We start from the raw sequence: 13,524 nt of genomic DNA, 5'->3' as shown, positions 1-13,524 counted from the left end.
CAGGAGAGCACCCAGTACAGGGATGCACGGTGGCCTGGGGAAATGACAGTAAAAATTATCTGTTGCACGGACTATTTGGTTATTAATGACACCTCGGCCGAGCTCTCTTTACTGCGTTAACCATCGTTTCGTTGGGGCGTCAACTCCGCCTAAAAACACAATCTGGGAGCATGACTGGGACAGGAACCGTGGTGATGTACGCGATCCGACAGGCCTGCTAAGGACCCACTCGGGTCGGCCCCCTCTGCCGGCGGGGGGTGAAACGCCCAGGGGGTCTTCACGGCTGTGCGAAGCGAACCTGAAAAAGCGCGAAGCCCACGTGCGCACCTGCAGGTGCGCCTTTGGACGTCCCGGGGGAGGTGGGGGAGGGGGCGCAGACGGCCCCGCGGGGGCAGAGGAAACCAGACACCTCGATGCGAATCAGGTATTCCCACTCAGAAACGTCCCACGACCTCCCGGACCCGAGGACTCCCATTCTGGAAAGCTTCGCAAAGTACACTCGGCGAGGAGCAGAGACGCCCGTCTCGCCGACACCAGCCCTCCGCGGGGCGACCTCCCCCGGGCCCGCAGGGAGAACGGCGGCGGCGGACTGGCGGGGGGCGCGAGGAACGCCGGGGTGGCTGGAGGCGCCGGGAACCGCGGGGTGGCGGGGCCGCCCAGTTGCCCGGGACTGCGGGGTGGCGAAGGGGCCGGAGCGCGCGCGTCGAGCAGGTGCCTGGGCGCCCGCGCGCGCTGCGCGTCCCCGCCCCCAGCCCAGTGGCCCCGGGTGCGGCGGGAGCCCCGAGCCTCTTGCGCGCCGGCCCGCCCCCTCCCCCCCCACCCCGCGCGCCGTTCCGGGGCGTGTCCTCGGCCACCCGGCTTCTATATAGCGGCCGGCGCGCTCGGGCCGCCCAGATGCGAGAACGACGGCGCCGCGCATAGTCCTGCTCGCTGTCTTCGGCCGTCCCGCAGCCTCGCGCCGCGCGCCTCCTTCCGACCCCCGCGCGCCCCGGCCGAACGAACAGCGGGCCCCCGCGGTGGGCGCCATGCAGCGGGCGCGCCCCGCGCTCTGGGCCGCGGCGCTGATCGCGCTGGCGCTACTCCGCGGGCCGCCGGCCGCACGGGCCGGCGCGGGCTCGGCGGGCGCGGGCCCCGTGGTGCGTTGCGAGCCGTGCGACGCGCGCGCTCTGGCGCAGTGCGCGCCGCCGCCCTCCGCGTCCGCGTGCTCCGAGCTGGTGAGGGAGCCGGGCTGCGGCTGCTGCCTGACGTGCGCGCTGCGCGAGGGCCAGCCGTGCGGCGTCTACACCGAGCGCTGCGGCGCCGGCCTCCGCTGCCAGCCGCCGCCTGGTGAGCCACGCCCGCTGCAGGCGCTGCTGGATGGCCGCGGGCTCTGCGCCAACGCCAGCGCCGCCGGCCGCCTTCGCGCCTACCTGCTGCCAGCGCCGTCCGCGCCAGGTGAGGCGGCCGGCCCCGACAGGGGCTGGGGCGGCGCCGCTGCGGGGACCACCTCTCGCCCCGCCGCTGGTGCCGTAGGCGCGGAATTTGGGGCCCAGAGAGCGAGGGCACTCGCCCGCGGCACGGCGTGCAGCCGGCCCACTGCGGAGTGCTGGCTAATTACGAAGCGCTTTCGGCAAAACTGAACGCTGGCTAATTACGAAGCGCTTTCGGCAAAACTGGGTCCAGGGTTTTCCGGGCAGGGAGGGAGGACACGAGGTTGTCACGACCGATCCCATACCGGGGAGCCTCCCCCCGCTCTTGGCGCGGGCTCGGCGCGGGAACGTAGGCACGGAGCGTGCGGCCCACCTCGGGAACGCGGCTTCCGTGTCTCGCAGACTGGGAGCGAGCGCGTCTACGCCGAGGATGCGGAGGGAGCTGGGGAAGCTGGGAGGCGGTGCAGCCGGAATCGGACTGGAGAAGGTGGGCAGGCACGTTGTAGGAGATGGTTGCAGTATAAAAATGCCAACACTTGCACAGACCTAGTTTGCGAAGCAATGACACGCCTCGGGGTGCGCCAGAAACAGTAGGGTGGGAATCGGGTATTGGCATCTTTTGCATTTGGGCAACCTGACTTTGGAAGGAAGGGACTCCCCCAAGGTCCCCCAGAGGCAGGGAGGAACGTGGGGGCTGAACTCGGGTTGCCAAGTCCTGCATCGTCCACCTGGCGCATCCCGTCCGCCCTGGTGCCTGGATGTCCCCAGACAGACGCCAGGTGTAAGGGCTTCAGGGAGCGCGGACTCCAAGATTTGGGGGATGGTGAAGGGAGGTTGCGTAAACCTCAGGACTGTTTGCCACTTAATCCGAGGTGGAAGGGATGAGGTCCCGTTCCTGGGAGCCTCCAGAGGACAGAGGCTCACGTTTGGCAGAGTTAGGCCACTGGGTGGGCCACTGTCAGCCGCGTGGCTCCGTGAAGGACATCACGCTGATCGCTGAGAAAGCAGCCTAAATGGAGTCCGCAGCTGTTGCTGCAGATCTCCCTCCAGCAGGCTTGGCCAGCCTCCCTGGGTTCTGGGAGTCCAGCTCCTGCAGAGCTGGAGGCCCCGAGAATTCTGCCCTGGCCTCCAAGGCACCAGGCTGGACAGTTAGTGGGCAGGCCCCCACCCTGGCCTGGCAGAAGGGAAGTCTCTTTGTCATTTCGGGTTCTGCATATTTCCTCTCCCGGCTGAGGCTCTGTCTCTGCTAGGCAGGGCTGGCTCTGGATCCCAGAGAAACAGACACCATCCCAGGATTGGTGGGAAGGCAAAATTCCCATTGCCTAAAACATGCAGTGTTTTATCACAGTGGATTTTAAATTGCTAGGTGCGTTTGTCCCTGAGCAGTTAACGTCATTTGCCATGTGCACTTTGTTTCTAGCATGTTTTCTGGGTATTGGAAAAGTGATATTAGAAGTTCATAGGACACAGCTCCCGTCAGTGAGCCGGGAATGGTGCTTTTTAGCTAAATCGCTACACAGTATGGGTTGATGTGTTTTATTGTAATGTGATTAGAAGACCTAAGGTTTGATGAGACGTAAAATCCGTGGGTGTGGGGAGGTACATTTAAATGGCAGCCAGAAGTTAAGATTATCTGTTGCTTAAATGCAGAGGTTTTGTGTTTCTGCTGAAGTCAGCAGGCATTAGAAAGAAAACCCGGGTGGTTTAAGAAATTACTCAGTTCTTGGAAAAGAAATGCAAATATGTTTATTTACATACTTTTAGCATCTCCTTTGTCCCCAGTACTTCCCTGAAAAGGGAGGGAAAAAACCCTAAGGTTAAAGGACATTGAAACCAAATTCTACCAATTAAGAACCGACGGTATCTGGCGCTGGGCTAATCCGGGCTGGCGCAGACGCCAGACGCCTCGGGAGCTCGACCGCCCCTCCGCTTCCAGGGACTGTCTTTTCCCAGGTGAGGAAGTGGGAGTCCCAGGGAGGGACTGCCCAGCCCCTGGTGAGCGCACTTTCGCTGGGCACGTCCCGGTAAGAGCCTGTCCTTTTAGCCAGCCTCCAGAGCATTCTCCAGGAGATACTGCAACCATCCCCTAGAGCCAGAGGTCTCAGCTGGCTTCCCTGGGGCTGCCACGGTTCATGAGGGGCGGGGCCTGAGGAGGGCGTTCAGCAACCCCCCAGGTGTGGCAGTTTCACGAGCCACAGCCCTTCCCCATAGCTGGTCAGCCCCACCTGCAGTCCTGCACATGAAACCCCCGTGATGCTGGGGACATTTGAACACCAGTGTCAGGGCCTCGTCTTTAGCACGCTGGTCGCAGAGCAGTGTCTGGGGGCGGCGGCAGGGGGGGCTCTCAAGGACTGAGTACTCGGGCTCGCACAGTCTGCAGCTTGGGGGGTGTTCCAGCCCATGAGTGGACAGGGAGTTAGAGATAGGACATGTAGACCTGTCACACGCCACCCTACACGCCCAGAGCCAGGGGACCTGCAGCCAGGCTTGGAGAGGAGTGAGGTTTCTGGGCCAGTCTGCCGGATGGCACAGGACAGCGCCGGTATCAGAATCCCTGCGGGGCTTGTGGACCCCCCCGCCCCAGGTGGCTGTCCCCACCTGGCGCCTCTGACTCAGCAGGTAGGGCAGAGGTGTGCTGGTCCCCAGTGCCAGGAGGCTGCACTTGGGGTGGCCTGCGGGTCATAAATCCTGGGCACCTTGCGCCTCAGGCGTGCCCTCTGCCGGCGGAGGGCGCCAGGCGCTGCCAGATCCGCAGTGAGAACCCTTCCCTGCCCATCCCCCACCATCACCTCGCCTCTGAAAGCACACATCAGATTTCATTCTAGAAAGCGGGCTTCCTGGGGCAGAGTCGCAGCCATGGTCTGCTGGTACCGTGGGACAGTACTGTATGCCGGTGTTTTTTAGGTTATTTGGAATTGCTGGACGACATTTCCATCCAGCGGGGTCTTGGTTGCCAGGGGTTAAGATTTTGAAAAGACCGTTGGTAACCGCGGATGGCTATCACACCCGTGTGTCCCTTGCACTTTCCAAGGAAACAGCAGTGAGTCGGAGGAAGACCACAGTGCAGGGAGCGTGCAGGGCCAGGCTGTCCCCAGCACTCACCGGGTGCCTGACGCCAGGCTCCAGCCCCTGCACACCAAGATAGACGTCATCAAGAAAGGGCACGCCAAGGACAGCCAGCGCTACAAGGTGGACTATGAGTCCCAGAGCACCGACACCCAGAACTTCTCCTCCGAGTCCAAGCGGGAGACGGAATACGTGAGCCTTCTCTTGGGGGCAGTGGGCTGAGTGTGGAGGGACCCTTCCCACTGTGGGATCTCCTGGGCCTCCAGGTGGAAGGACATGGGAAGGGGCGCCCTGAGACCGGCCGTGTTCTGTTCGCCTGGTCTCTCGGTGCCCTGGCCTGTGGCGACTCTCTCCCGGGTCCTGGGCCTTGCTCTGGGGACCTCATGGGAGACGGGGAGCCAGGGTTGGTGTCATGGTGGGGATGGCCCAGCAGGTCCCTCCACGGATGCATGGGACTCTCGGAGGCCGCGCACTCCCGAGTAACTGGGGCTTTCCCCGCACCGCAGGGGCCGTGCCGCCGGGAGGTGGAAGACACGCTAAACCGACTCAAGTTCTTGGACATGCTTAGCCCCAGGGGCATCCACATCCCTAACTGTGACCGGAAGGGCTTCTACAAGAAGAAGCAGGTAAGTGGCAACCTCGTAAGGTTCCCTCCCCCGCTCCCGCCATCCATACCTCCCCTGACCCGCAGAGCCACCAAGCACCACCCCCAGAGGTCCCTGGCCTAAACAAAGGGTCAGAAAGCTTCCCTGAGATCCCCTGTTGGCCCCCCCTCACCCACCCTTCCCGGGAATTGTAGCACGACTGGGGGGGTCATTACTTTAGGGCAGGGTAAGCATGTCTCTAAACACGAACCACCCTGTGACGGCAGCACCCACAGTTCCTGCCACAGTAGCTACAGAATGAGTGAGGCCACAGGCCTCCTGGTGTCTGTCAAGCCTCTCGGCCATCAGCCATTAGACAGCACATGTCTACTGCCGGCGTGTCCCCATGGGTCCCTTGCTCAGCCAAGGCGCGCTAAGCCCATCTGTGCGGCTCCACAGGCGCCCTAAGACAGGTGCACCGGATAGGGGGACCCTCTCACCCCCTCAGGCTGCTGGTATGCCTGCAGGTCAATGGGGGCCAATGTCCACCTGAGACCTGAGGGGTGCAGAACCACCCAGCCCTGCTTCTCTAGAGTACCCCCTCCCCCACATGCATGGCCTCCCTGGGGGCCTGCTGCACCCTTGGCCCTGGATGCCCGGCCCTTGGCCTGGGTTCACTCTGTGCTCCCCCGCAGTGCCGCCCTTCCAAGGGCAGGAAGCGAGGCTTCTGCTGGTGCGTGGACAAGTACGGGCAGCCGCTTCCCGGCTTCGACGCCCGGGGGAAAGGCGACATTCACTGCTACAGCATGGACAGCAAGTAGACGCTGCTCACCACGTGCACCGGGGGGCTGGGCCCCGGGGCCGCAGCGGCGTGTCTGGGGAAGCGGGAACAGACCCCGCAGGAGGGTGCAAGGGGCCCCCGACCCACCTGCGGCAAGCAACCCCAGGGAAACAGGGCCTGGGGTCAGGTTGTCTCAGGCACTTGGAGTCCCTTGGAAGAACTTGGACTTGGACCTGTGCAAGGTCACACCCATGCACACATGGAAGTCCCGACAGCCAGCCTTCCCGGCGCGGCTGCCGCTGACTTGTCCTCACGGGAAGACTGTTGGAAACCACGAGGACTTGTGAAAGGAACGTGCTTCCCACTCACAAGTGTGGCTGGTTTTTCTCTGTAAAACGTAACAGATATTTTGATAGTCTGTGATTGATACCATTGTAATAAAGTTTATTTTCACTTAACACAAAAATGAGATTTTAAATGAGATTTATGATGTTGAAGAGTTGCTGTGGTGTTTGGTACTTCTTTGCCTGCCCAAAAACGGGAGAGCCGTTGGGGAAAACAGAATAAAGGTGTTTCATCTCGAGACAAATCTAAGTAAACAGAAGAAATTTTTATGTTTGTTTGACAGAGGGAGAGACCACAAACAGGGGGCGCGGGAGAGGGAGAAGCAGGCTCCCACTGAGCAGGGTGCGATACCAGGACCCTGGGATCATGACCTGAGCCGAAGGCAGACGCTTAACCCACTGAGCCACCCAGGTGCCCCCAAATTTTCATTTTTAGCTACAATATTTCCCCACAAGGTAGGAAGAAAGAATTCAAGGTTCTGGGTGGCACTTGGGGACGTGGCCTCAGCCTGTGTCTCGTCTTTGGCAGGTGCTCCTTGGGGACAGTGTAAGGGGAGTCCCTGTACCCCACAGCTGGAGTCTCAAGCCAAGGGTCCCCCAGGGTCCCCGGGCAGTTAGGCCTTTCGAGGTAGAGGAGTTATTTCAATATATTCCTTTTTCTGTTTGTCCACCATAACGTGGAGCTCAGAAACGCCTTACTTTGCACACAAAAGACTACACGGTCAGGTTCACCATCTCACCACAGACTTGGTTTATAATTTCCGTGGCAAACTGATTGCTCTCAACCAAAGTTTAGAGACAGATGTCTGCAGCGCCTAGGGTTCTTCTAGACTGTGCACTGGAGCATCTGACCCTTGGCTGGGTTTCTCTTTTTCCTCCAAATATTTTTCAGCGCTGCGGCTGGCTGGCCCATGGCCCTGAGCGGGCCCACACAGCCCACTCCAGAACCAGGGGGTGTTGGTCCTGTAGAGAGCATGCCTCGTCCCCACCCGGTAAAGGAGCACAGGCCTGGGGACAACAGAGAGCCCCGCACCTTGGTGCATCTGCCCTGGGGTTTACTCCCAGAGGTGGGTGGGGGGTGGCGGGGAACAGCAGGACTCCGCCCATCTCCGAGGTCATGGAGTTAGAGCAGGGTTTTCTGGTGACCGCAGACAGAAGCATTTTTCCATTCTGCAATTCAAGTACGAGTTTTATTTTTTTGTCTCACTCCTCACCTCCTCAGCACGATATAAAAGTAAAAATAGTTTCATCACCCAGCAAAGAGGGACAGCTTGTCAGGGATGCTGGAGGCAGCCGGAGAACCCTGGGCCCGCTGCACTCAGACCCCCCTCTCGGTTTCTAAGTCACACACGTGCAGAGACAACACATTCTCCGGACGTGTCACCCTCGTATCCGTCCTAGGCCGGATGCGCTAGGACATTGTCATAATCCTGGACAAGATGTGAGCCGCGCCAGAGAAGAGAAGCACAGCCTTGACGGAGGCCCTCAGGCCAGGCCTGGCTGCTGTCCTTGAGGCTGGGCCTGGGTCCCACAGTTGAGCCGGAGACCCCTCGGTACGAGCAGGGCACGCAGCCTTCCCGGAGAACACGAAGGGGGTCTCAAGACATTCTGCCTACCTGTGACCTTGCCTTCATTGTTTATTTAATAAAGTTTTTTTGGGAAAAGGCATTTTTGAAAAGTTTGTCTTACACTGTATTTTTTATAAAGAGTTTGGTTTTACCATAAGGAAATCCCCATCCCCATGTTAATGACTGACTCCGTGTTTTGTGGCGCTAGAGAAATAAACCAGGAGAGAGGAAGGTGTTCTGAGCACATAGGACCCTCCACACCTGCTGGGAACCTGCGGTTCTAGGAGGCCGACTATGGGCTTATTCCCACCTCGGGAGGGCATGGCAGGTGGACAAGTGCCCCCCATGACTGTCTGGCCTTTGCATTTAGGGGGTGTTCCCCAGGGACCTATCTTGTCACCACTCAGCTTTCAGAGCCAAGAAGGGTGGGCATGGAACACGCCGGACGGCCTCTCCTGGGGCCCTTTATTGCCGCCCCCACCGCTTGGAGGGCAGTGGATGAGGCAGGAGGAGAGGGAGACCCAGAGGCTGGGCGGGCTCCTGCCTTGGCCCTGGCGTAATTGTGCAGGTGCCTTCAAGAATCAATGATCAGTCTCCTTGCACAAAATGGCCTGTCCAGAGCCGTAACTGACCCTTTAAAGAAGCATTTGGGATGGGTTCGCCCTGCAGAATCATACCCTCTGGCATCCAGCTCCGTAGGTCTTCATAGAACAAACAGAGGAACATGGGACAGGCCATGGTCCAAGGTCAGTAGGGGTCCATGCCTACCAAGCACTAACCCAGAGGAGGGAGGGAGCCAGCGAGCAGACCAGGCCCTTGGGGGCAGCAGGTGCCGGGTGACCATGGTATGCTGATGCATGAGTTTGACGGGTGTCCTGGCATCTGGGACCCGAGTGCCGCAGGTCCTTTAAAGCCCCTGCTGGTGAGAGCATCACAGAAATGAGCATGCCAGGGCGTGTGTGTCACGGGGCCCAGGGAACACAGCCTCTCCCGCAGCTCTCCGGGGTCCCTGGGGTCCAACCAGCCAGACACACAAGGCAGCATGACACAAGGCAGCATGGTACTGAGGAGGGCGTCATGGAAGGGGCTTCTCCACCGTGGCAAGCTGTCCAGAGAGGAGGCTTGGCTCATACAGCCGGACCCTGGGACCCAGCACTCCAGACACGCGCCTGACGGCGGCGCTCTGGGCTCTGGGCCTGCACTCAGCACCAGGACGTTTTAAATGGAAACACATTCCTTAGAAAGGACCGTGATGATGTCACCCACCTTGTTGTTGAGGTCAGCGATACGGAAAAATGCTCAATGTGGGTGAACATGAGAGCCGATGCGGTGGTACTGTGTACACACACCACATGCCCACACACACGCATGTACACACGGGTGCACACACAGGCACACTCTTGCACACGCATGCGCTCACACGCACGCACAGGCACACTCATTCACACATGCACACAGGCGTGCACACATGCACTCAACTAAAAGGAAACACAGCATAGTGCCCGCCCTGGTTGGGCAATCGTAGACGCTGGCATCCTCCCTGCGCCTGTGCCGGGAGCCTCGGGTGGGGAAGGTGCACTCGCTGCTGCCCTGGGTGAGGAGCGTTCACAGGCCGCCTGAACTCTGAGCAGCACAACTAAATCGAAAGGGAAACAAAGAAGCAGATCCTTTCCATTCGAAACAAAATCGTAACTGTCCATGCAGCACAGGTTTGGAGAACAGAGCCAAGGTATCCTATTACAAAGTAAGAGCTAGAAGCAGAAAATAACAAAATGGCAAAGTTGGCATGAAGTTTCTGATGGTTGAAACCAAGAACACAGAGATGGGATGAATAGAAAGGGTAGAACCAGGGGCTGAGTGAGCAAAGATGAAGCCGACAGCGGGCCACCTGTCGTACAAGGAGGAAGGGGTCAGAAATTGCAAAATAAAGGGAACAGTGGAGAGGACTGGAGGCTGGAAGCAGGGAGGCTGAGTCCAGACCACAGACGTCCTGGCGAGTATTTACAGAAATAAGAGAGAGATCTCATTGTAAGGAAAAAACACAACACGAAAGACTGTAGGCTGATGGGTTCTACCAAATGTAGAAAGGGACACAGTTCAGAAACACTAACAGAGGCGCTGGTGTGGGTCAGTCCGTGAAGCATCGGGCTCTTGATTTCCACTCAGATCATGATCTCAGGGTCGTGGGATCGAGTCCCACATCAGGCTCCACGCTCAGCCCAGAGTCTGCTTGAGATTCTCTCTCTGCTTCTCTCCCACCCTTGCTCTCTAAAATAAATAAAATCTTTTAAAATAAAAGAATTAAAAACACTGGCAGATACATGATGGTGAATTTGTAAAATATCAAAGCTTGGAGAGAGAAAGAGCAGGTCCCAGATGCGGAAACAAGCGTGGAGCAGACTCCACAGGGTGTGACCATGACTCTGGACGCGGTAAGGACAAAGGAATGACAACCACTGGAGTTTTACAGTCAGTCACATTGCCTTTGAAGGCAAAGGTGTAAGAAATAGTTTCAGGTGCTGGGGACCCGGGAACATGCCATCCCGGAGAAGCACACTGACGGGCATTTTGGAGGAAGACCCGGTGTGGGAGGTTCCAGGTCCTGATGTTGAAGGTGGAAGCCAGAAGGGGGCGAACAGAGTAACAAACCAAGATGCCGTGAATGGGTCCCACAGTCAGTGCTCTGGAGTCAGTGATTGTCCAGTGGCACCAGCGCTATCCCCCGCCCCTTCACCCCCCAGGACAGCGGGCATTGTCTGCAGAGGTTTCTGACCTTACGCCTGGAGGGTCCCCTGGCATGGAGCAGGTGGACGCCAGGGATGCTGCTAGACTTCCCAAAACAGGACAACCCTGCCACGAGAAATTATCCCTCCCAAAATGTCGCTCGTGTGGAGATTTAGGAACTCATTGAAACCGATGTTAAGATTTGCCAGTTGAACAGAGGCAGGTTCGTTTGCTGAAAGTCAAGATGTATTTGGTTACCACAGACAAGGCTAAATGTTAGAGGATAGAAAAGTGGTATCAGAAAAACTAGCCAAAATAAAGGAGAGCAGCTTGTACCACCAGAACAAATAGATTATAAGCCAGACAGTGGTTAACTGAAGGTAGGGAAAATCACTACAAGATAACAAGAGGTAAATTAACCAGGAGTAGCTAGCTGTTCTAAACACCTGGGCACCTAATAAGATATCTTTCAACAATCTTATTTGAAAATTAATCTGATTACAGGAATTTTTGCCCTGTCTTCATTATTGATTATTAAACAAACCAAAAAAAAAGAAAAAAATCAGCAGGGATTCAGGAGATCTGGGACCTCCACACTAGCCCGCTTAGCCGAACCAAGTTACATGGGGGGAATTACAGGCGACACGTCCTTCTCAAGAACCTACAGAACACTGAAAAATTTATCATATACCAGGTCGTAAGAAAGCCTCAGAATCAAAGAATAGGCACCACATACACGATAGTTTGTGACCATAACGTGACTACACTGAGAATTAATGACGGGTATAATCTCCCTAGATCCGCACATTTTCAAAAATAAAAAAGCACAGACATGAATAACTCAAGGTTGAAGGAGGAAGTAAGCATCTTGAAATTAAAACTGTGGGTCATGTTGATGACGATAACGAAGGCAAGCAAGGAGATCAAAAGAAATATACACTAGAAATACGTAGGGCAGGTAAAGAGGGGCTGAAAACCAGCTACGTGAGGTGGTGCTTAGAGCAAACCCAGGGACCACACAAGCAAAGAGGTCATAAGGAGAGGAGCGGAAAGCCGTCTCCGAGAAGACGTGAGCTCAACACAGCCAACGCTTCTTTGAAACACCCAACAAAAGAGGGAAACACCTTTAAAAAGACTGTCAAGCATAAGTGGTCCACAGCTAACATTATGAGAGAAAGAGAACATAGGAGATAAAGCAGAAACTCTACGGGTTCTCAGAAAACACTATCAAAACTGTGTACCATCGACTTTGAAAGCCTAAGTAAAATCTAAAATTCCACAGAAGTTGTAATTTTGAAGAACAAATCAAAAGCCTGCAGATTCTTGTAATTGTGACAACAGTTGAAGGAATGTTTAGGATACTCCCACCAAGAAAACACCACGTCAAAACGGTCTCATGAGCCCTACGAAACAACTGAGGAACAGAGCATCCCAATCAACAAGGACTTTTTTTTTTTTTTAAAGATTTTATTTATTTATTTGACAGACAGAGATCACAAGTAGGCAGAGAGGCAGGCAGAGAGAGAGGAGGAAGCAGGCTCCCTGCTGAGCAGAGAGCCCGATGCGGGACTCAATCCCAGGACTCTGAGATCATGACCTGAGCCGAAGGCAGCGGCTTAACCCACTGAGCCACCCAGGCGCCCCTTAAGAAGCTATAGAAGACCTCGATTCGTCCTACAGGAGCAGTATAACTCCACAGCCAAAACCACACAGAGATGAAAAGGCAATATACCCACCTATGGTGCTCATCAATAGAAAAATACCAAGGAAATTGTTACTAAATCAAATCCCACCGTTCATATAGAAGGTATTATGCCCTTTCCAACTTGAGTTCATTCCACCCCTACACAATAACTTAATGTTAGAAACTCTACAAACAGAGAAAACGTAACTACTGAGGTGAGTCCTCAGTGCATTACTAAAAATAGAACAAATAATAAGTGAGCCAAATGCAGACCCATAGTGGGAGTGGGAGTGCGCTCTCAGCCGGGGATTGTGATGAATCCTCGAAGCTGATCAGAAGGGTTCAAAGTCAGCAGGAGAGAGGCAGGAGCCCAAGGGGGCAGGGGTGGGGCACAGGTGACTCCAAGTGTCACTAGTTCTCCAGGAAACTCCCACCTGGTCTTCCGGCTCCTGTGCCTTCTCCTGGAATCCAGCATCACCTCTGCCCCCAGAAAATCTTTTTTAACTGCTTTGTTGAGATAGACTCCCTATACCATGCAATGGCCCCATTGAAAGTGTGCAAGTCCGTGGCTTTGAATGTCTCCACGGACATGGGACATCGTCCTCACTCGGGTTCAGAACATTTCCACCACCGAGTAAGAACCCCCGTACCCATGGGCTGTCGCCCGCCAGCCCCCATTCCCAGCCCTAAGCCACCCCTCCCTCCAGTCCGTCTCTGCAGCTTTCCCTAAGCTGGGCGTTCACAGCGTCACGTCATTTGACAGGGCTGGTTTGCGGAGCAGACTCTTTTCAAGATCCCTCCGTGTTGGAGCGTACGTCAGTCCTTTTCACGGCCGGGTAGTCTTTTCGTGGATGGAGACACAATATGGGGTTTATCCCTCCATCCACTGATGAGCATTTGGACGGGTCCTCCTTTTAGCTGTTACAAATAATGCATCTAGAACATAACCTCGTGCATGAGCTTTTGCACGGACATACGTTTCACGTATCTTGGATATATCTCTAGAAGTGGAATTGCCGAGTCCTATGGTAAATCGGGACTGGGACCCCAAAGCTGCATGAGAAGGGGGTGTATGAAAGGGACTTCAGAAACAGGGAGGGAACATTCACTCCCCGTCCATGCAGCCACCACCTTCCCAAGGCGGGGGCGGCATTTATTCTCACTACATCTGTACCCTGCAGGTGGGTGGGACGACACAGCCAGCTCGACAGGAACTCCCAGCCATGTGGCCACGTCCCGCTCTGGTCCCAGACTCCCCACCTGACTCTCTCTGCACGTTTACACAGACTCGGATCTGGGGCTGCGGAGGGAGCCCTCCTTCAGCCTCCTGTTAAGTCACTTGAAAAAAATGCACCTGCTCCGCA

General features: G+C 56.4%; 1 protein-coding gene across 1 annotated transcript; it reads left to right on the top strand.

The window, feature by feature from the left end:
- Window positions 1-894: 894 nt before the first annotated feature.
- Window positions 895-6,306, top strand: IGFBP3 (insulin like growth factor binding protein 3). The gene is made up of 4 exons (XM_082692517.1): window positions 895-1,434; window positions 4,441-4,667; window positions 4,982-5,101; window positions 5,755-6,306. Exons 1-4 carry the CDS (start codon window positions 1,026-1,028, stop codon window positions 5,878-5,880), a joined length of 882 nt encoding a protein of 293 aa, XP_082548643.1. The 5' UTR covers window positions 895-1,025; the 3' UTR covers window positions 5,881-6,306.
- The last annotated feature ends 7,218 nt before the right edge of the window (window positions 6,307-13,524 follow it).

This window comes from Mustela nivalis (assembly GCF_964662115.1).
Source record: "Mustela nivalis genome assembly, chromosome: 12".
Lineage (NCBI taxonomy): Eukaryota > Metazoa > Chordata > Mammalia > Carnivora > Mustelidae > Mustela > Mustela nivalis.
Note: the sequence above shows the minus strand (reverse complement) of the source record. Positions and strands in the feature narration are given on the sequence as shown.

Excerpts from the sequence above, each read along its gene's own strand:
- IGFBP3 (XM_082692517.1), top strand. The coding sequence starts at position 1,026 with ATGCAGCGGGCGCGCCCCGCGCTCTGGGCCGCGGCGCTGATCGCGCTG. Across the intron at positions 1,435-4,440 it reads GCCAGCGCCGTCCGCGCCAG|GAAACAGCAGTGAGTCGGAG; the intron begins GTGAGGCGGCCG and ends GCACTTTCCAAG. Across the intron at positions 5,102-5,754 it reads GCTTCTACAAGAAGAAGCAG|TGCCGCCCTTCCAAGGGCAG; the intron begins GTAAGTGGCAAC and ends GCTCCCCCGCAG.